The following is a 23117-nucleotide window of genomic DNA, read 5'->3' on the forward strand; positions in this document are numbered from 1 at the left end:
TCCTGGCTCTCCTGAGGGTGGACACACACTTGTTTCGGGCTTTGTGAAAGGAAATGAGATTTCCTTCCGTTGGATTTGCTTTCCAGGAGACGAAAGCAAGTTGTTTCTGGGCAATAGCCTCACCACAAGATTCCGTGTACCATGGACGGGAGGAAGGGTATGACAACTGAAGACGAGATGGGATAAATCTGTGCATGAGAGAGAGCAGTTTACTTTGGAAGAATTCCCAGGATGAGTTGATGTCAGAGGCGGTAGAGATGGGAGACCAGTCCAGATGATTGATGGCTGCTTGAAGACCATGCCAGTTGGCCTGAGTGAAATGCCAGACTCGTCGACGCTGAGGAGGCTCTCTGAGAATGGTCAGAGAGATGTCCACTTTAACAAGCACATGATCAGATGAGCCGATTGGAGCAGAAGAGCAGCAGACATTTTCAGGGAACCGTTGAAGTTAGTCATAACCAAGTCCAGAAGAGAAGATGCTCCGTTGATTGAGATCCGGGTCGGGAAATTGACAGATTGTGTCAGTCCCAGTGAGTCACAGAAGTCCTTTGCTGAAGAGCCATGGCTGGTGAGAGAGGTACCCACACCCAGCCAACTGGCATGGTGACAATTGAAATCACCACATATGAGGAAGAGAGAGTTGGGATGGGTAGATAGAAGTTGGTCCATGTTATCAGACAGCGAGATGTAGATGGAGTCATCACTGTTTGGTGGACGGTACAACACACATATGAACAAAAGGTGGGAGCGAAGGGGAAGCCGTAGCCAAAGGTATTCCTGGGGGTGAGGTGGAGAGAGGGCAGTGCAGGGCGAGTGAGGGAGAGTTTTTTTATAAAGATAGCAACCCCCCCTTCCAGGACGAGGCTCAGGTCTATCATACCGGAGGAGGGAGTAACCCGGGAGAGATACTAAGGAATCAGAGACATCATGAAGGAGGAAAGTTTCTGTTAAGTTAAGCAGATCACGTCTGGTTTGTCAGAAGCACCCTGTATGGAGAGGTCAGTCAAGTTTGAGCGAAGGCCCCAGATGTTTGAGGTCCATACTGTTAAAGAAGAGGAAGGGGGAGCATCGGATACAGAACAGAGGGGGGGAGCGGTAGGGTATGATGTGGAAGAGGAGGAAGAGGTAGGGAGAGCTGTTGAAGGTGTGTCAGAGATTTCAGAGCAGCTTGGAGAAAGGGAAGAATGGGGCGGACAAAAGGTTTGATGGTGATTGGGTGAGGCGCAGTGAGGTGTTGTTTGAGGAGGGGGAAGAGTGAGGCAGAAGCTTGAGGGAGATGAAGGTGAGAGTTGGAAGGGGGAAGAAGCGGGGAGGACGCTTTGAGGAGGAGGGGTGAGAGGGGAGTCTAGGAGGGGAGGAGTGAGGGAGGGTCTCAGAAGGGAGGAGTGTGGGGGGAGTTTAGGAGGGAAGGGGCCAGGGGGGAGATTTGAAAGGGATGGGTGATGGGGAAGATTTGGAGGGGAGGGGCAAGGGGGAAGATTTGAAAGGGATGGGTGATGGGGAAGATTTGGAGGGGAGGGGCAAGGGGGAAGATTTGAAAGGGATGGGTGATGGGGAAGATTTGGAGGGGAGGGGTGAGATTGGATTTTGAGAAATGTACGATTAATGGGAAACGAACGTTTCTTGCAAAATGAGTTTCTTGCGACCTTCGAGTCAAAAATACGTTTGAGGACGCTGAAGGATGGGTGGAGTTCTGGAGAGTTTAGGGAATGAATGAAAGAGGCACTGTAGCTGTAAGAGATGGAATTTTTTTTTGGAATGAATAGATTTGGTGAGCAAGTTGAAAGCATCCTTTTATCGAACAAGAAGAAAAAGGTGTTATAGTATATGACAGAATACCATTGTTCAGGGGACAGATGAAACATTTTTTAATGACGTGAACACGTGATCACGAACAACGTGGTCAAAGAACGAACGAAGAAATAAGAACGAAACGGATAAGAACAGAGAAGGGAATATATATATTTATTTTTTTGTATTTTTTTTTGAGTTGGGATGAAAACAGACAGAGACCGAACGTGAAAAATAGAGACCGAAAGGAATTGCGAGCGCAATCGAAGAAACCGCTGAGACAGAAACAAAGCCTCAAGCCAAGGGCAGACACAGTAGCGTCCTACTACTAGTCCTACACTTGGCGTCAGAATATGCGACACGAACTGTACCGACGATTCTGTACACAGGCATTCTGTACACAGGTACACACACAGGTATTCTGTACACAGGTATGAAAAACAAACACCAAGAATACTATTAAAGACACACCAATAGTTACATACACACCGTAAAAAGATAAAGTTTCGACCTGTGGTAAAGCCGGTATTACGACAAAAACACAATTGTGAAAAGTTACTTATTCACTTCGAAAGCGTGCACGCATGCACAGCTTTGAAGAGACGTGACGTCACGTGACTTCGAGACGAGAAGAGACGTGAAGAGATTTAAAACGTTAGACAAGTGGTCGATGTTCGGGGAAGTTAGGGGGAGAAGAGAAAAATCTAAGAAATAAGCAATACAGCGAAGGAAAGAACTTAAATTCACAAAACACCTATGAACACCTATGGGCCGAGATAAACTAGGCCGCGCACGCGGTGGGACAGAAAAGGGTTAAATTATACAAACGTTTGCAGGAATTGCGAATCAACACAACTGGAAAACACCCTGCAACACATGCACAATAAAAAACGAGTAGAAATTGACGAATACACGAATGGAAAAAATACTTTAACTTTTGCTGCCGTCCAGAGGTCGAACACGCTTCCTTGCTCCAGGGACCGGAAACGGAAGGTTCAGACATACATGGCGGCGGCCATCTTGGATTTTGACGTGGAGACCCAATTTTCAATAGCTTTCTTCCTTATGCCGAGATACACCCACACACCAGATTAGAAGTTGGTACTTCGCTTATTTTTCAAGATATTCATCTCACAAGGTTCAGACATACATGGCATCAGACATACATGGCGGCGGCCATCTTGGATTTTGACGTGGGTTGCACCCACACACCAAATTCGAATGCGGTCCTTCGCTTACGCACGCACGGAGGGGAAAACCATAGTCCCCCTTTCGCTCCGCTGTGCGACGGGGGACAATAAATGCGAAAGCATGAGGTTTAGACGTATCTGACGGGCAATGCCAAAGTGCTGTTTGATACACGTTTAAAAATAAATCAATATTCGAGGAAGTGGAGCCTGTGACTGAGGGAGGAAAGCGGGTTTGCGGCCTTGTTTGCGATTGCGGGATTCAGAAGGCAGGTGTCGTCTGGGCTGTGATGGACACAAGGACATTGGTACTGCTTGAGGGTGAAGCTCGTCATGAAATCAGAAACATTTCAAAACAACCTTCTTCAGACATCCAAGGATTCTTTGAGCAATGACCATGTGAAGCAGGAACCGTGTGATTCACCACCCATGGAGCCAAGCAAAGGTGCTCAGCTGCTCGAAGGACCATCCCCATGAAGGTGAATCTATGGTATCTACAAGGGAGACTGCACCTACATTTATGAACTGCACAGACGCCTACCTGCAGGACTCACCAAGTGAAACCAACCAGAGGACTTTTCACAAACAAGAGAAACTGAATGAAGAAATGTTTGCACAGAATAATTTTCACAAGACTCACAAAGGAAAGAAAGAATTTCCATGTTTTAAACGTTTCCCAGTGTGTACCCTGGATAGAATAGGTACACCGTATCCCTGCATGTCGTAAGAGACGACTAAGAGGGTTGGCGTCAGGAAGGGCATCCGGCCATAAAATCATTGCCTCAAAAAAGAGAACCATGACAATTACAAGTACATATGGGCAGGGTACAGCCCGAAGTGGAGATCGGTTCCTGAGGTTTGGAACATGGAATGTAGGGACAATGACAGGGAGTTCAGGAGAAGTGGTGGAAGTATTGGTCAGAAGAAGAGTGGACATATGTTGTGTGAAAGAGACGAGATGGAAGGGAAGTGGTGTGAGAATGGTGAAGGGTAGGCAGGGACAGAAATACAACTTTGTGTGGCAAGGGTGCCTGGAGGGTGTGAATGGTGTTGGTGTACTGTTTTCTGAGGAGTTTGTAGACAGTGTGGTGAGTGTGACTAGAGTGAGTGATAGGTTGATGATGGTGAAAATGATGATTGGAAAGCTCTTGGTGAACGTCATCTCGGGATATGCTCCGCAGGTTGGTCGAAGCGATGAAGACAAGAACAAGTTCTGGTGTGCGATAGAGAAGCTGATGGAAAACGTGAAAGATGAGGAAGTTGTTGTGGTGGGAGGAGACCTAAATGGACATGTGGGAAGGAGTATGGATGGTTTTGAGGGAGTTCATGGGGGTTACGGATATGGTGTGAGAAATGGAGAAGGTGAAAGGATTTTGGAGTTTGCTGATGGAGCTGATTTGTTGATTTGTAATACTCAGTTCCAGAAAGAGGATAATAAGCTTGTTACATACACGTCAGGTGGGTCGACGACAACCATTGACTACCTGATGGTGCGTAGGCGAGATAGGGGGCACCTCCGGGACACAAAGGTGATCCTGGGGGAGGAGGCTGTTTCACAGCACCACTTGGTTGTCTGCGACATAAGGGTGAAAGGTGCGAGGAGAGCTCGGCGGGTGAAGTACCAACTGAGAATGAAGGTGTGGAGGTTGAAAGAGGTGACTAAGGGAGGCATTAAAAGAGAGGCTGAGTAGGGTCGAGGATGATGTGGTTGAGCTTGAAAGTGGTTGGATGTCAATGAAAGCTAGTCTGTTGGGAGCCGTTGGTGAGGTATGTGGATGGACAAAAGGACCACTGAGGCACTCGGAAACATGGTGGTGGGATGATGAAGTTGGAAAGAGGATTGACGAGAAGAGGAAGAAGTTCAAGGAGTGGCAGAAGGCGAAGGGTACGGGAGCAGAAACAGCAGAGAATGAAAGTTATAAGGCAGCCAGGAAGGCTGCAAAGAAAGAGGTGGCAAAGGCGCAGGAGGCATGTCGGAAAATGTTCGGAGAACGCTTGGATTCGGAAGAGGGTCAGAAAGCAGTATTCAGGATTGCAAAGCAGATAGCGAAAGAGAGATGTGATGTGATGGGGGTGAGTTGCTTGTAGGATGAAGTGGGACAAATCGTTGTCGACCCAGATGGAATTAAAGGAAGATGGAAAAGATATATGGAAATGCTGTTGAATACAGAGAATGAATGGGATGGCAACATAGAGAGTAACCCAGTTTTAGGACCGGCAGAGAAGATAACTGAGAAGGAAGTTGAGGAAGCGATAAAAGCAATAAAGAGTGGAAAAGCGGGAGGGCCGACGGGAGTTGTGGGAGAGATGTTGAAGGCAGCAGGAAGTTGGGGTGTGAAGAGAATGACAGAGATCTGTAATCTGGTGGTGAAAGAAGGCCGCATCCAGTGGATTGGGAACTGAGTAACCTCGTCCCTCTATACAAGGGAAAAGGTGACCCTCTGGAGTGTGGCTCGTACAGAGCGATAAAGTTATTGGAGCATGGAATGAAGGTATTGGAAAGGGTGTTGGAGAGGAGGATAAGGAAGAAAGTGAAGATTGACGAAATGCAGTTTGGATGTATGCCAGGAAGAGGAACGACAGACGCGCTTTTCATCGTGAGGCAGTTCCAGGAGAAGTATATGGAGAAGAGGAAGAAGTTGTTTCTTGGGTTTGTTGATCTGGAGAAAGCATTCGATAGGGTTCCACGCAAAGTATTGACATGGGCATTGAGGAAGTTAGGAGTGGAGGAATGGTTGATCAGAGTAGTGATGGCAATGTACAAAAGAGCACGCAAAGCTGTAAGGACGAAGGACGGGAACAGTGGCGAGTTTGAGGTGAAGGTGGGAGTGCATCAGGGGTCGGTACTAAGTCCACTACTATTTGTAGCTGTGATGGAGGTGCTGGCTCGGAACATAAAGGAGGGTTTACCGTGGGAGTTGTTGTATGCAGATGATCTGGTGTTGATTGCGGAAAGTATGGATGGACTGAAGGAAAAGATGAACAAGTGGAAGGAATGTATGGAGACAAAAGGTCTGAAGGTGAATATCGGAAAGACTAAGGTAATGGCAAGTGGTAAAGCATGTGGTGAGGTGGAAAGAACTGGAAAGTGGCCCTGTGCTGTGTGTAGGAAGGGTGTCGGAGTGAACTCCATTCAATGTACAATGTGCACTGAGTGGGTTCATCAAAAATGTAGTGGTCTGAGAGGGTCATTAACCAGTGTGGCAGCTACATTCAAATGTAAGGTGTGCACAGAGGGAGCTGCAGATGGAGGAAATTTTGAGTTGGATCTTGGAGACGGCGTGAAGCTGGAAGGTGTGAAAACATTTTGCTACCTCGGAGACATGCTGAATGGAGAAGGTGGATCAGACTCGGCAACGGTTGCTCGAGTGAGATGTGCATGGAAGAAGTTTCGGGAACTGAGTGGCGTGCTGATGATGAGGGGAGTGTCGTTGAAGCTGAAGGGAAAGGTGTATGCTGCATGTGTGAGAAGTGTTATGATTTATGGGAGCGAGACATGGGTAATGAACGTAGAGCAGCAACGAAGGTTGGAAAGGGTGGAAATGCGAATGGTTCGACGGATGTGCGGAGTATCGTTGCGAGAGAGTAAGACAAATGATGAATTGCGAAAGATGATGGGAATAGAGCCTGTGATTGATGCTGTGAAGAGGAACAGGTTGAGATGGTTTGGTCATGTGTTGAGGAAGGATGAAAGTGACTGGTTGAGAAGAGTGATGGAAATCTTTTTCTACATTCTCATTAAAAACTCTTTTCGACATTCCCTAAACTCTCCAGAACTCCACCCATCCTTCAGCGTCCTCAAACGTATTTTTGACTCGAAGGTCGCAAGAAATGTTAGTTTCCCATTAATCGTACATTCTTCAAAATCCAATCTCACCCCTCCCCTCCAAATCTTCCCCATCACCACTTCCCTCCAAAACTTCCCCATCACCCCTTCCCTCAAAAACTTCCCCATCACTCCTCCCCTTCAAAACTTGCCCATCACCCCTCCCCTCACCCCTCCCCTCCAAATCTTCCCCCATCACCCATCTCTTTCAAATATTCCCCCTTGCCCCTCCCCTCCAAATCTTCCCCATCACCCATCCCTTTCAAATCTTCCCCCTTGCCCCTCCCCTCCAAATCTTCCCCATCACCCATCCCTTTCAGATCTCCCCCCTTTCCTCCTAAACTCCCCCCACACCCCTCCCCTCCGAGACCCTCCATCACTCCATCACTCCTCCCCTCCTAGACTCCCCTCTCACCCCTCCTCCTCAAAGCGTCCTCCCCGCTTCTTCCCCCTTCCAACTTTCACCTTTATCTCCCTCAACCTTCTGCCTCACTCCTCCCCCCTCCTCAAACACCACCTCACTGCGCCTCACCCAATCACCATCAAACCATTTGTCCACCCCATTTTTCCCTTTCTCCAAGCTATTCTGAAATCTCTGACACACCTTCAACAGCTCTCCCTACCTCTTCCACATCTTACCCTACCGCTCCCCCCCCCCGCCCCCCTGTTCTGTATCCGATGCTCCCCCTTCTTCTTGTTTAACAGTATGGACCTCAAACATCCGGGGCCTTCGCTCAAACTTGACTGATCTCTCCATACAGGTTGCTTCTGACAAACCAGACGTGATCTGCTTAACAGAAACTTCCCTCCTTCATGATGTCTCTGATTCCTTGGTATCTCTCCCAGGTTACCCCCTCCTCCGGTATGATAGACCTGAGCCTCGTCCTGGAGGGGGGGTTGCTATCTTTATTAAAAACTCTCTTCCTCACTCCCCCTGCACTGCCCTCTCTCCACCTCACCCCCAGGAATACCTTTGGCTACGGCTTCCCCTTCGCTCCCACCTTTTGTTCATATGTGTGTTGTACCGTCCACCAAACAGTGATGACTCCATCTACATCTCGCTGTCTGATGACATGGACCAACCTCTATCTACCCATCCCAACTCTCTCTTCCTCATATGTGGTGATTTCAATTGTCACCATGCCAGTTGGCTGGGTGTGCGTACCTCTCAACACCAGCCATGGCTCTTCAGCAAAGGACTTCTGTGACTCACTGGGACCGACACAATCTGTCAATTTCCCAACCCGGATCTCAGTCAACGGAGCATCTTCTCTTCTGGACTTGGTTATGACTAACTTCCTTGAAAATGTCTGCTGCTCTTCTTCTGCCCCAATCGGCTCATCTGATCATGTGCTTGTTAAAGTCGACATCTCTCTGACCATTCTCAGAGAGCCTCCTCAGCATCGACGAGTCTGGCATTTCACTCAGGCCAACTGGCACGGTGTTCAAGCAGCCATCAATCATCTGGACTGGTCTCCCATCTCTACCGCCTCTGACATCAACTCATCCTGAGAATTCTTCCAAAGTAAATTGCTCTCTCATGCACAGATTTATCCCATCTCGTCTTCAGTTGTCATACCCTTCCTCCCGTCCATGGTACACGGAATCTTGTGGTGAGGCTATTGCCCAGAAACAACTTGCTTTCGTCTCCTGGAAAGCAAATCCAACGGAAGGAAATCTCATTTCCTTTCACAAAGCCCGAAACAGGTGTGTGTCCACCCTCAGGAGAGCCAGGAAACAATATCTCTCAGTTCTCAGGACAGAACTCTTATCTGTCTCCCTCTTCCAAATCCTGGTGGCGTCTGGTCAAATCTGTTTCTGGTGTTTGTTCCCCCTCCATCCCCTCCCTCACCTCAAACGGCCACAGGGCTGACTCCGCACGTGAAAAAGCTGAATGCCTCAACTCTGTGTTTGCCTCTAAATCTTGTGTCCCAAACCCATCCCTCTCTGTGCCCACCGTACCCAGTCATACCCAGCTGCTCCTGGACTCTGTGTCCTTTCCTCCTGACAAGGTGGAAAACTTTCTGTCAACCCTCGACTCTGATTCTGCAACTGGACCCGACGGAATCAGCCCACGGGTCCTAAAATCTTGTTCTTCCGCTCTTTCACTCCCTCTCTCAGTTCTCTTCACCCTCTATTTTGCTCAAGGTCATCTGCCATCTGCGTGGATATCTGCCAACATCACCGCTTTGCACAAAAAAGGTGCAAAAACAGATCCCAGCAACTACAGACCAATCAGCCTTCTCCCAATTATCAGCAAAGACATGGAATCCATCATTGCTTCAGATATGAAATCTTTCCTCTTCGCCAATGGCTTGATCTCTGATCATCAATTTGGTTTCAGACTTGGTCACTCTACTCTGGACATGCTGCTTCTGCTTTCTCAACAATGGATGGAGGTCCTCAATGCCAAACAGGAAATTAGAGCCGTCTCCCTTGACATATCACGTGCCTTCGATACGGTCTGGCACCCCACTCTGCTCACCAAACTCTCCTCTGTTGGTATCCATGGACATCTCCACGCATGGCTGGCGGACTTCCTCTCTAGTCATAGTCAACGTGTGGCCCTGAAGAGGTTTCTCTCATCTCCTCTTCCTGTTCAGGCTGGAGTTCCCCAAGGCAGTGTTCTGGGCCCTGTGCTTTTTCTGATCTTCATCAATGATCTCTCTGACTCTCTTGAAAATCCTCTCTATCTCTTTGCTGATGACTCTACTCTCTGTAGCTCCATTCTTCGTCCCTCAGATCGGCAGTCTGCAGCCTCCTCACTCTCTGCAGACCTGGACAAAATCACAGACTGGGCAAACAAGTGGAACATGTCTTTCAATCCTGACAAATCTCACACTCTTACAATGTCTCTCCGAAAAGACCGACTGGACAACCCTCCCATCCACTTTCTGAATAATCCTCTCCAAGAAGTTCTGTCACTCAAGCTTTTGGGTCTCACTATCTGCCATGATCTTTCCTGGGAAAACCACATTTCAAATCTGGCCTCCAAAGCCAGTCGCCGACTGGGCATCCTCCGTCGTGCGAAGTCCTTCCTTGGCACACCTGAGCTCCTCACCACATACAAGGCTTTCATCCGCAGCTCAATGGAATACTGCTCTCCCCTTTGGGCTGGTGCTCCTGCCTCACACCTAGCTCGTCTTCACGCTGTTGAAACCAAAGCATTCAGAATCATTGGAATCTCCCGCGATGAAGCTAACTCCAAGGGCCTCACTCACTCACCGCAGGCAGGTTGGTGGTCTTTCCGTCTTCTACAGACTTCTCTCTGGCCTTGCCCCCCCCCCCTCCCCATCTCTCTCTGGGCCCTGTCCCGCAAATATTCCTACAGGTCGCACAAGATCTGCCTGCAACCCTCTTATGGTTAAACTGCCAAAATCAAGACTCTCTGCTCACCTTCACTCCTTCACTCCTTCATTCCTCTTTTCTCCCGCCTCTGGAACAAACTCACTCACTCTCTTCAATCCCACTCCACCCTCCAGGTCTTTAAAACAGCTGTTCACCACCATCTCTTATCTTCCCCCATCCAAAACCTTGATCTTTTCTATCCCCGCTAATTTCACCCCAATTCCACTTTTTTGAAATACCAACTTCTGTCCTGGAAGTCCTTGGTATCCTTGTTTTATACTTCTCCCACCCCCCCCCCCCCACCCCTTCCCACGCCTCCTCCCCCCAAGCCCTCTCCCTCCCACACATCTCCCTACTCTTAAATGTTGTGTGCTCTCAAGTGTTTGTGTGCTTCCCCTTCTCTTGTCTTCCACTCCCTCTTTAAATATATTTTGTTTGTCTGGTTGATTTGTTTGTGAAGTAAATGTCAGCTCTTTCATGAGCCTCGATTCAGTATACAAAAAATGAATGTAGAAGGAAGTAGAGGACGGGGAAGACCGAGAAAGACTTGGCTAAAGATGGTCGAAGAAGAAATGCGGGCAAGGGGGTTAACAAGGAGAGATGCAGAAAATAGGGCAAAATGGAGAAGATTGTCATGGGGACCGCAAGGCTAGCCCCCGCTCTTGTAGGGAAAATGGCCTTTAAAATGCATGTTGTTGTTGTTGTATGCACACTTCAATCACACTCCAAATAAATGTACAAGTGATCACTTGAAGTTCTCAAATATCCTCCAAATTCGTGGATTTCACAAGCTTCAACCAAATGTCCTCAAAATTCATGGATTTCACAAACTTTAATAAATCATTTCGATGCAACAAGAATTGAGATTAAAATGTGAGCATTTATGACCAACCTTTTTTGGGAACCCGTGATGAGTGACGTTTGTTGGAGGCAGGTCAATCTCCCGATAAATAACAAAGTCTCTCCTGCTCACAATTGTATCGATTACAAATATATATATAATGCTGCCATATAATGTCAATAACCACTGGACATGTATTAAACGTTCAAAACAATATAGCATTTTAGCAGTTTGTAATCAGGTCAAAAAAACAAAACAACCTTTTCTAACATTCTTTTTTATTTATTTTTAAACCAAAAAAAAAAATCAGAAAGGCATTAATCCCCGACGCGAGCCAAAACAAAAATCTGGTGGGCCTGAGATTTTATTCTTTTTAGACATTTCTTCATTCATTTTTCAAATCCTGGTGGCAATTGCTAGTTTATTGTTGGAGGTATGACATGCACCTCTGCACCATCTAGCCTGGGTTTTAATCTCAGCTCAGGTATCATCTGCCACCCTGGTGTTTTACATGCAGGGTGATATATCAATTGGAGTGCCATCCCTCGGATAGGCATTAAACTGGGTGTCCTGTCTGTCAGCATCATTTAGTGGATGTTAGAGATCCCACTGTGTCCTTTGTGAAGAGTGGACGAGCTATTTCCAATAATTTTATAGCAACAAGAAATAAATATATATGCATGGGCAGAAACATACCTGTAAATAAGGGAAAGTGCACTCATTTCCACATGACCTGCCCACTCCTGCACATTCAAAAGAAAAGAAAAATGAGAAATAAATGCAAGTGGGCAACGACAGCACAGGGGGACTGGAGGAGGGGTGGGGGTGGTTTGGCAGAGCAGGGGAACTGGAAGGGGGGGGGGAGAGGGGAGGGGGAAACGACAGTTCGGGGGAATGGAAGGGGGGGGAAGACAGTTCGGGGGAGTGGAAGGGGGGGGAAGACGACAGTTCGGGGGAATGGAAGAGGGGGGGGGGAAGACGACAGTTCGGGGGAATGGAAGGGGGGGGGGAAGACGACAGTTAAGGGGAATGGAAGGGGGGGGGGGAAGACGACAGTTAAGGGGAATGGAAGGGGGGGGGGAAGACGACAGTTAAGGGGACCGGAGGGGCGAGGGAAAGACAGCACAGGGGGGACCGGAGGGGCGAGGGAAAGACAGCACAGGGGGGACCGGAGGGGCGAGGGAAAGACAGCACAGGGGGGACCGCGAGGGAAAGACAGCACAGGGGGGACCGCGAGGGAAAGACAGCACAGGGGGGACCGCGAGGGAAAGACAGCACAGGGGGGACCGCGAGGGAAAGACAGCACAGGGGGGACCGCGAGGGAAAGACAGCACAGGGGGGACCGCGAGGGAAAGACAGCACAGGGGGGGCCGCGAGGGAAAGACAGCACAGGGGGGGCCGCGAGGGAAAGACAGCACAGGGGGGGCCGCGAGGGAAAGACAGCACAGGGGGGGCCGCGAGGGAAAGACAGCACAGGGGGGACCGCGAGGGAAAGACAGCACAGGGGGGACCGCGAGGGAAAGACAGCACAGGGGGGACCGCGAGGGAAAGACAGCACAGGGGGGACCGCGAGGGAAAGACAGCACAGGGGGGACCGCGAGGGAAAGACAGCACAGGGGGGACCGCGAGGGAAAGACAGCACAGGGGGGACCGCGAGGGAAAGACAGCCCAGGGGGGACCGCGAGGCAAAGACAGCACAGGGGGGACCGCGAGGGAAAGACAGCACAGGGGGGACCGCGAGGGAAAGACAGCACAGGGGGGACCGCGAGGGAAAGACAGCACAGGGGGGACCGCGAGGGAAAGACAGCACAGGGGGGACCGCGAGGGAAAGACAGCACAGGGGGGACCGCGAGGGAAAGACAGCACAGGGGGGACCGCGAGGGAAAGACAGCACAGGGGGGACCGCGAGGGAAAGACAGCACAGGGGGGACCGCGAGGGAAAGACAGCACAGGGGGGACCGCGAGGGAAAGACAGCACAGGGGGGACCGCGAGGGAAAGACAGCACAGGGGGGACCGCGAGGGAAAGACAGCACAGGGGGGACCGCGAGGGAAAGACAGCACAGGGGGGACCGCGAGGGAAAGACAGCACAGGGGGGACCGCGAGGGAAAGACAGCACAGGGGGGACCGCGAGGGAAAGACAGCACAGGGGGGACCGCGAGGGAAAGACAGCACAGGGGGGACCGCGAGGGAAAGACAGCACAGGGGGGACCGCGAGGGAAAGACAGCACAGGGGGGACCGCGAGGGAAAGACAGCACAGGGGGGACCGCGAGGGAAAGACAGCACAGGGGGGACCGCGAGGGAAAGACAGCACAGGGGGGACCGCGAGGGAAAGACAGCACAGGGGGGACCGCGAGGGAAAGACAGCACAGGGGGGACCGCGAGGGAAAGACAGCACAGGGGGGACCGCGAGGGAAAGACAGCACAGGGGGGACCGCGAGGGAAAGACAGCACAGGGGGGGGGGATTGAGAGCGGGTGGAGGGGGAGGTACAGCTCCATGGGACTGGGGATTGGGGATGGACTCAGGGTGGAGAGGGAGGGTGGAGAGGGGGGGTGGACAGGAAAAACGGTGCAGACCTGGGGGGGGGGCATGTGTACGGGTCGTTGGGGGGTGGGCGGCGGCAAAGTGGCCGGGACAGACAGAGGGTGGGAAAGACGGTCAAATGGAATCGAGGGATGGGGTGAGGGGGCAAAGGGTGGGGGGGGGGGAAGATGGTAAAAGTGGACACGGGGGGGAAAGATAGTGGGTGTGAAGAAGTGAACTAGGGGTAAATGGCAGGCAGGCAAAAGACGGCGTACATGGGAGAGCTAACAAAAGAAAGACACTGGACCTTTGGATTTGAAAGGCGCTGCAAGTACTTCTCAAAAGGGCCTTCAATGAACTGAAAAAAAGAAAGAATAAAAACCATTTTACATATGTAATGGCAATAAAAACAACGGCATTATTTTATCAGGCAATTCAAATTTGGTCCAATATTATGTTAATCACAAAATGTTTTTTTTAAGTAATACATTTTACCAAGTCTTTGATTCTTCCTCACCCAAACGTCGATATGCTCATTTTTACCATTGCCTCCAAAAGGTGAGTGGAGTGGAGGTTATGCTTTTCCCCCATTTCTTTGTCTGTTTGTTTGTCTGTGAACAGTGTATCTCAAAAAGTGTACGGATTCGGACTAAACTTGGCGGACAGATTGGGAGTGTGACAAGGATGAATCGATTCGATTTAGGCGAAAATCCAGATCCAGATGCGGCTAAGAGAATGTTTTAATTTTTTTAAATGATTCTTCACCATTGAGAGATGGGCCAAAAATGATATTTAAAAAAAAAAAAAAAAAAAAAAAAAAAAAACCACCTTTAGAGGCCATTTTTCCCCGCAAAGCGGGGGTTGGCCTTTTTGACTCAGCCTGTCATCCTTCCGAGGTCGGCTAATTGAGTACCAATTCACTGGTAATTCCCTGTTTGTTGTAAAAGGCGACAAAAAGGGTTGGCGGCAGCAAGGGCATCCGGCCGTAAAACATTGCTTCAAAAAGGGGACCGAAAAACAACAACAACCACGGTCCCCTGAGTCAACCCCCCTGGCGTTAATTCAGCGATCGACCGGGATTCGAACCCAGGATCCTAGGATGCTAAGCCGGCACCCTAGCCGCTAGCCCAACACCAGGGTTGGGACAAAGGGGGGACCGCGAGGGGGGACTGCGAGACAGCACAGGGGGCACAGGGACAAAAATGATATGCAACATATTTCAAAAAGTTGTTGAATTATGACAAAACTTGGTGGATGAGTTGGTTACGTGACGAACAAGACGATTAGAATTTGGTTCAGGTCCAAATCCAGATCCAACCTATCAGTGGGATACAAAACAAACTGTTCAGCTTGGTGGAGGTATGCGCTCTACCTATACCTTTTTTGTACAGGCTCAAATGTCTAACAGCAGTCTGCAATAAGGATTTCGGAAAAGCTGAACAAACAGCATTGTCCAATCAGTGGATTTTTATGCAACACATTGACTACGACTACGTAATTGAGGCAGTTCTGACATTGGTGTGGCTGTGTCACTGATGCAGTGAACCCTGCAAATTAATGCAGTAATTTGGAATTTTTTCACAGTGCTGACAAAAGCTCCTTGTGAAAAACACTGGGATCTTCCACGTCCACCAACTAATATTAGCAGACAGGATGCCCAATTTAACATCCATCTGAGGGACACACACAATGATGAATCTTCCTGCCTGTGAAGCACCAGATGACTGGGTTGAGATTCGAACCTAAGCTAGACAGCTCAGAGGTGAGCTTGCCTACCTCGGCTATCCTGCTTGCTCAAACAAACTCGTGGCAAGCAGTGCAATCGGGTGTCGTAGTATTACCAACTTGCTACCTACAGTTTTTGGTAGAAACTTGGAATATGTTTATGGTGCCGACACAGTAGCTCCCCTACTTTTTGCAAAGGACACCATGTGATCCTTAACATCCACAAGACTATTCTTGTAGATGTGACACCCAATTTAACATCCATTGCAGGAACAGCACACTTTTTGATACAACACCCTGCTGAAAAACAAGAATTCAACGGTTTATATTGGGATCAGGAGTTGAACAGAAACTGTACAGCTCAAAGTTGTGTGCTGCTTCTGCACAATCCTTCATACTTACTGCCTGAAAACTCTCCCGGTTCTCCCGCAGAAAATTCACACAAGCCTCACGCACTCTCAAGTGTTTTGATTGTGTGGAAAGCACCTGCAGGACAGATGTGGGCATTCCTCACACCTTACCAAAAATAAAATAAAACTTTTCTCATATTTTTAGGTGACTAGCAAAGTATGGTTGTCCGACAAAATGTCCTGGTTGGCACAGTAAAGTGATGGAGCATGGGGATATTTGCATGATTTGTCAGTAGCCTGTGCGTTAGGATGGTTCTTCAAAATGAAAGTTAGAATAGTCATGCTCCTAACACTTACAAAAATTTGTATGTACTAGGGCATGCCCGTACTATATATATAGGACGTGCCCGTAAGTGCGTGATGTTACCGTACAATGAATGTATCGTCCCGACGCCGCAGCTCGGATGGCGCTGCAGTTAATCGGGCCCCCAAATTCCTCATCGACGATAACTAAACAATATATTATATGAATCGCACCGTACATACCTCCTTCTAGATCTTGTTCTTGTCTTGATATACTCACTCAGGCTCACTCTATCACGACTGAGTCCTCCCAGCTCCTCCAAATGGCGCCCGCTAGCCGCTACGTAAGTCCGGAAGTGACGTCCTCATTTGACTGTCCGGAAGGTCGCAAATCGCAGTTACGATGAATCGCAAATTAGTTTTAGTTTTAAAACATAGTTTAACGGCAACATAGTTTGCCGACGGGAAATAAATGAATACGCTCTCAAATGTGCCATCCGAGGCAGAGTCTGTTCGCCACGTTCGGCACACGTGATAGCTCGCTGCTCTCTGATTGGTTGAATCGTTTTTTGGACATAGCTCGGTAACTACTTCTGCGATTAATTTAAAACCTTGAAAAGGCACATCCTCGGGTCCCCAGCAATATACCTGGCAAGTTTCAAGTATATCGGACCGGTAGTTGTCGAGAAACAGCGGTCACAGACATACAAACATACAAACATACAAACATACAAACATACAAACATACAAACATACAAACATACACACAGAGATTGCTGGAATTATAGATAGATGAAATAACCCTTGAGGTGAAATGTTACGCCATTTTGACTAAATTTAGGGGTTGCACATGGAGTTTGTATTTTCACATATTTGGCTCACATAAATGTTTGGAGTGGATTATTTATTCTCCACTTCTATACTTGTGATTTTGACCATTACAGTTGATCGATAACCTTGCACATTTTGAAGTAGTTTTCAAGATAATTGAATGCAGTTCAGCTGTACTCTGGTGTATGCAGTTGCTCTCATTGAAGAGTACAATCGTCTCCTAGCAAGGGATGAACAGCAAACCCAGTATCTGCTTCAAGTTGTGACAGAACATCGCAAGAGGTTTCCCGATTGCAGGACATAAACACTAATCGGGCAACAACGAGTGGCTGGCAACCATGCGTCACTGTGCAACCCCTAAAATTTGATATATTCAAAAAATATTTCACATGTAGAAGTTTTACCTCAATACCAATAAACTAAAGGTTAGGAGTAAAATAATTCCGATTTTTTTTTTGCCTTATGTAGCGAAGAACCACCCTATTGTGCGTAGATTGGTGACGATAACGCAGGCATGATGGGCCAAATGGCCTCCTGCACAAAAGTTGTGTGCACAACACCACAGGGTTGGGATAACCACATTTACATAGCAAATATGAGTCAGCCCCACCTTTGGAACCCTTGGGGGTTGAGATAACCAAGTCTTTAACCCTTTTAACCCTGGAAAGTTTGGTTGAGATTGGAGAAGTAACGACAGAATGCAGAGCAGACAGAGAGACACCAAATTGCATATTTTAATACGATTAGCATGTTCCCCATGCAGCGCAAGATGGGATAGTGCATTCGCATCTGTCTCCTGTTTCTGTCCAGGCCATAACCTTTTTACTATTTGAGCCTTAGTCATCAAATTTTCAACAAACCTTTATTGTGAGACTATGGAGAATACAAATTGATAAAATTTACATTTTTTAAGATGTTGTTTCGTCAAGTTTACTTTGAGTACAAAGCAGAAGCCGATGTGCTCTGCATTTTGGGATGCTTTCTAGTTACCCCACACATGCAAAGTGAAAAGTTGTTGGTAGCTTGTCTGTCTATCTATCCGTCCTTCCACCAATGTAAGATTATGATTGAGGAAAAACATTATTTACATTGAATATAATATATAAATAACCACCTTTAGAGGCCATTTTCCCCCGCAAGCGGGGGTTGGCCTTTTTCGGGAACCGTGGTTGTTGTTTTTTGGTCCCCTTTTTGAAGCAATGTTTTACGGCCGGATGCCCTTCCTGACGCCAACCCGTTTTGCCGCCTTTAACGACAAGCAGGGAATTACCAGTGAACTGGTACTCAATTTGCTGACCTCGGAAGGATGACAGGCTGAGTCAACCCCCCTGGCGTTAATTCAGCGATCGACCGCGATTCGAACCCAGGATCCTAGGATCCTAAGCCGGCACCGTAGCCGCTAGCCCAACACCAGGATTATTTACATTGAATGTTAGATTTTAAACACGAATCGGAAAATAAACCTGCAGTTTTACCGCACTTTGGCTCTGAATTCGTCCCGACAGCATGTGCATAGAGGGTAGTGAGAAAATTTGGAAAATTTTTACATGTTGCCCATAATCGTTTTTCACATCAAACCACCTGGGGTTTTCCGATGTTTTTTTTTATGAAATTCATTCCAATTTGATATTCATTTTGGTGGCAAACGATTCCTTTTTAAGATTGCCCCTCCCCCCCAACCCAATGATCAACTAGAGCAATGCGACTATGTCGCCAATATGCCTCCACATAGTCCTACAATGGGTAGATGCCCTCGTTCACCATCCTAAAAATAAACAAGTTTGATTTGAACCCCTTCAGCTGTTTTCAAGTATCATATTTTCACCAGCCATGACAGCTTTCACATCGATCGGTGAGGCGGTTTCAGAGAAGGGATTTTTTTTTTTTTAATATCGGCTTTCAAGCTAATGTGGCTGCCACACCACGTGATATATGACCTTAAAAAATATACACTCTGTATACGTATGGGTAGGGGATCACGTTTGTTAAGTTTCATGTTGATCGGATAAGGTTCATTTTTCTATCAAAGATGGCTGCCAAACCATGTGACCAATGATGTTTTCGTGGTCATCTTTTAATCGCCATGCCTAGTCAATGACGCACGTAAAGTTGCGAGTCGATCAATTTGGTGGTTTGGGAGAATAATTTTTTTTAAGGTTTTAGGTTAAATCCAATATGGCTGCCAAACCATGTGACCTATGATGTCAAAAATTTAATATTTCAATAAAAATTTGCCATAGATCATGTGTATGCAATTTCAGATTTTTAGGACAAGGAATTCGATTAAAACATTTTTGGCTGGTATGCCACTTCAATGTCATCATTATCATGCTTTTGTTCCCCATTGGGAGTACTTGACAATGTGCCAAGTTTCAAATGTTTCCATTCAGCGGTTTCTGAGAAATAATTTTTTTATATTTGTGTTTAATCCAAGATGGCTGCCATACCACATGACCTATGACATCACAATTATCATAAAAAACATTCTGCATGGGTGTCACTCGTACCCTGAAAGTTTCGTCTCAATCAGACATGTGGTTGCTGAGAAAAACGAGGTTTAGCCCGTACAGAGGGACGGACAACCCGAAAACAATGCCTCCGGCCACCTTTGGGGGCGGAGACATAAAAATGAGTTATTTTGACCGAAATAAATATCACATTTGAATGAATCTCATGTAACCGTAACCTAAATCCAACCCTAACCGCTAACCGGGAAGGTCGATATGATCATTGGCCGATATGATCACATGATGTAGTGCTGCTCTATGATTGGCTCTTTCTCGGTCGGAAGGATTTAATTTCTATTCGTATTTTCTCCGTTAATAATTTTTTGCCGCGATATTACTTTATAGAAAAGTTGTCAGAAATGACAAGATATAATCGATTCTGGGTCTAAAAAGTGTACAAATTTATAGGCAACTTGTGTTTATTTAAAAAAATAAAAATTAAAAAATTAAAAACTTTTTTGTCTGCCTGTCTGGTTTCGATTAACTACTTCATTTGAATTGGGGAATAATGAATTACTTAATTATTCGATTAAATACTTAATTTTCAAAACGCTACAGGTTCGGGTGAAACGGTGGTGGTTTAAGTATGCTATGAGCCAATCGATTAACCCTTTGAGTACGGATGACGTCCAGTGCCGCAACCCGCGAAAAACTTGTGTATGGATGACGTTACTACACGTCATCGACTATACATATAAATAGATCGTCAGTACTTGGTTGCATTCCCGTACCAAGATGCCAAATTAATCCCGTACCGGGGGGATTTTTATCAAAAATAAAATAAAATCTCGTACTCAAAGGGTTAAGAAATTAATTTTTGTACAATTATTATTTATTTATTTATTTTCATTATTAATCACTTTATATATTTTCTTTTTCTGGGCAATATCTCAAGCACCTTTTGAGCTCAGAAACTGATATTTGGACACAATGACCAAGTGATTTGGCTGTAAAGGGTATTTTTGATATATTGATCAATCAATAGATTAATTGTTTAACTTTTTCGATTAATTAATCGATTTAATTACGTTAAATTACGATATTTTTGGATACAAAGTTAGTCCGTGGGTTGAGTAGGGTTCACATGCACCCCCCCCCCCCCCCCACAACTTAACTTCCCGGGTATGTCCATGTACCCCCCACCCTAGGGGTTAGGAAAAACCATGTTAACAGAAAAAAAACTCATCCCCTCATAGTTTGACCTCTGGTGACCTCAGTGACCTCATTTGCATATAACACATATCGTAAAGAGTGTCCCAGGACAAACATTTTGAGGGGTCATATGCAACCATAGGATGACGAGGTAAAAAGTTATGGCCATTTGAATTTCGCCTACCCCTAATTTTTGGAAATCACTGACACAGGGGGGGTAACATCAAAATATGCGTGGGAGTTACCTTGGGAATGAGTTTTTTTCTGTTAACATGGTTTTTCCTAACCCCTAGGGTGGGGGGTACATGGACATACCCGGGAAGTTAAGTTGTGGGGGGTGGGGGGGGGTGCATGTAAACCCTACTCAGCCCACTGACTAAGTCGATGCTTATGGAAGAGCTCGAAGCAGTTGTTGAGAACCTTCATCTTGATCACATAATCCCAATCATCCCCCTTCCCACCCCTCCGCCCCCCAAGCCCTCTCCCTCCCACAGATCTCCCGATGTCCCTGCTCTTAAATGCCGTTTGTGCTTCCCCTTGTCTCCCCATCTTGTCTACCGCTCCCCTTATGTTTTATGTATCCGTTTGATCTTTTGTGTGATAAATGTTAGCTCTTTCACGAGCCTCGATCCTGTATACAAAAAATAATAATAATAATAATAATAATAATACCGCTGCTATTACAATGGTATGGCGAAGATGTATGAGCGTTAAATAAGGAACAATTGGAACAACGTCAGTGTGTAGCAAGACTAACGTCATTTCAACGTTTCCTAAACCTCTGTGCAAAAATGAGAGCGCAGTGCAAACGCTATACAAGTATGAAAGGTCAAAAGGCCAATGAGCAAGACTCTCAAGACACCACACACGTTTATAAATGGTCACCTGTTCAGCTACGGCCCGGAATAAGCAAGACCCGTCCAAGGCCGTTCGTCTTCTGCAGAGACCATGCTTGGCCAACATCTCGTCGGGGGTCTCGCACCCTCTCCGCATGGCGAAAGCCCGAGGATCGAGTTCCAAAACTTTTAAACACGAAACAAGAGCGGCTTCCGTGGTTCCGTCTTATCCTTTCCCCGCTCGACGTGTCGCGTCGCCCCTGTTGAGGATCCACCGAGCGGCACGACCCGCGCACCACGTGGTCCACCGATCCCGTGGCCCACGTGGCCCACGTGACCCGCTAACCCGCGTCCGTAGTCCACGTGCTCCCTGCACCTGCGTAGTCCACGTGCCGCGAACGTGTTCGTTAAATGGATTTTCTTTATCCTCGTAAAAGTCTTTAGAATCTGTAAAAACGTGGACAAACCACACCTGTGATTGTAAACTCAATTTCTTCTTCAATGCAGCGATGCAGGTAATAATAATAACTATTAATGACGTTTACCAATCGAATTGATAATTAATTGGACAAACCCACGTGTTTTTAACGGTCATATCCAAGGCGGTGTAGTTAGCGGCAATGCGTTCACGCCCACCTTTGGGCGCTTGTAATTCAGACACCTGATTGGATGAGCGGTGTGAAACCTCGAAAGCCCTCGGTCGGAGCGTCATTGATGTTGGTCACCTTGGTGTGTTGGTCACCTTGGTGTGGTGGTCACCTTGGTGTGTTGGTCACCTTGGTGTGTTGCCACTCAGGTCTTCGGTCTTCCTCGAGTCGCAATCGTATAAAGTGTCAGACACCAAATATGTGACTTTTTCACCCCTCCATGGTGACTTCCTGGGAACCACCCAACCCCACCCCAACCCCAACCCCAACCCCACCCCAACCCCAACCCCACCCCAACCCCAACCCCACCCCCACCCCAACCCCAACCCCAACCCCACCCCCACCCCAACCCCACCCCCACCCCAACCCCACCCCAACCCCACCACCACCACCACCAAGAAAATGGGTCAAATAAAGCAGCTGCTACTCACTTAACGAGGTAAAAGTAAAAGGTTACAGGTGATTAAATAATTTCAGGTATTTTTGTAAATCGGCTGACAGTGACAGGTGCAGCTTGTTATGCCACAGAGTGTTAAACATCTGACTCGTGATTGCCAAAATTTACAACACCTGGAAGGGTTTACTGTGGTTAAATCCAAAATGGTCCCCCCATATATTTGCCTTGCAGGTAGTCGACCATTGGTCTTATCCCATTTTATGAAGTTTGGGAAAGTAAAAAAAAAAAAAAATGGCCGATACATGGGTTGTATTCATTGTTTCCTGGTCTGAGTTAAACATGTGCACGACTTGAAAGAAAAACTTGCGCGGTTTGGTGGTTGTGACTTATTAAAACATTTCCCTGCATCCTTATTCGTCCCCTAACGGTTTTAGTGGAGGCGACTATAGCTTTGCTGTCCGTCCGTCCGTCCCACCGTCCCACCGTCCCACCGTCCCACCGTCCGTCCGTCCAACCGTTCGTTCGTCTGTCCCACCGTCAGTTCGTCCGTCCCACCGTCAGTTCGTCCGTCCCACCGTCAGTTCGTCCGTCCCACCGTCCGTTCGTCCGTCCCACCGTCCGTCCATCCAACCATTCGTTCGTCCGTCCATCCGTCCAACCATTCGTTCGTCCGTTCAACCGTCCGTTCGTCCATCTCACCGTCTGTTCGTCCGTCCCACCATCCATTTGTCCGTCCCACCGTTCGTCTGTCCCACCGTCCACCCTTTCGTTCGTCCGTCCCACCGTCCATTCGTCCGTCCCACCGTCCGTTCGTCCGTCTCACCGTCCGTTCGTCCGTCCCACAGTCCGTT

At 47.6% G+C, this 23117-nt stretch overlaps 1 protein-coding gene across 3 annotated transcripts in view; it reads right to left on the reverse strand.

Moving 5' to 3' along the window:
- LOC137426786 (UDP-N-acetylglucosamine transferase subunit ALG13) overlaps positions 1 to 21553 on the reverse strand; it is a 179688-nt gene extending 158135 nt beyond the window's left edge. For 2 of the 3 annotated variants that reach the window (XM_068115685.2, XM_068115676.2), the window contains exons 1-5: positions 21272 to 21553; positions 15646 to 15729; positions 13826 to 13876; positions 11690 to 11736; positions 11045 to 11117 (exon numbers count right to left, since the gene is read on the reverse strand). In XM_068115685.2, the coding sequence (XP_067971786.2) occupies positions 11045 to 11117; positions 11690 to 11736; positions 13826 to 13876; positions 15646 to 15729; positions 21272 to 21379 (363 nt within the window). In that variant the 5' untranslated portion in view covers positions 21380 to 21553. Of the gene's footprint in view, positions 1 to 11044; positions 11118 to 11689; positions 11737 to 13825; positions 13877 to 15645; positions 15730 to 19234; positions 19334 to 21271 lie in introns of all 3 variants that reach the window. The other variant, XM_078775122.1, reaches the window with a different exon arrangement.
- Between the last annotated feature and the right edge of the window lie 1564 nt (positions 21554 to 23117).

This window comes from Myxine glutinosa, chromosome 1 (assembly GCF_964187855.1).
Source record: "Myxine glutinosa chromosome 1, kmMyxGlut1.1, whole genome shotgun sequence".
Taxonomy (NCBI): Eukaryota; Metazoa; Chordata; class Myxini; order Myxiniformes; family Myxinidae; genus Myxine; species Myxine glutinosa.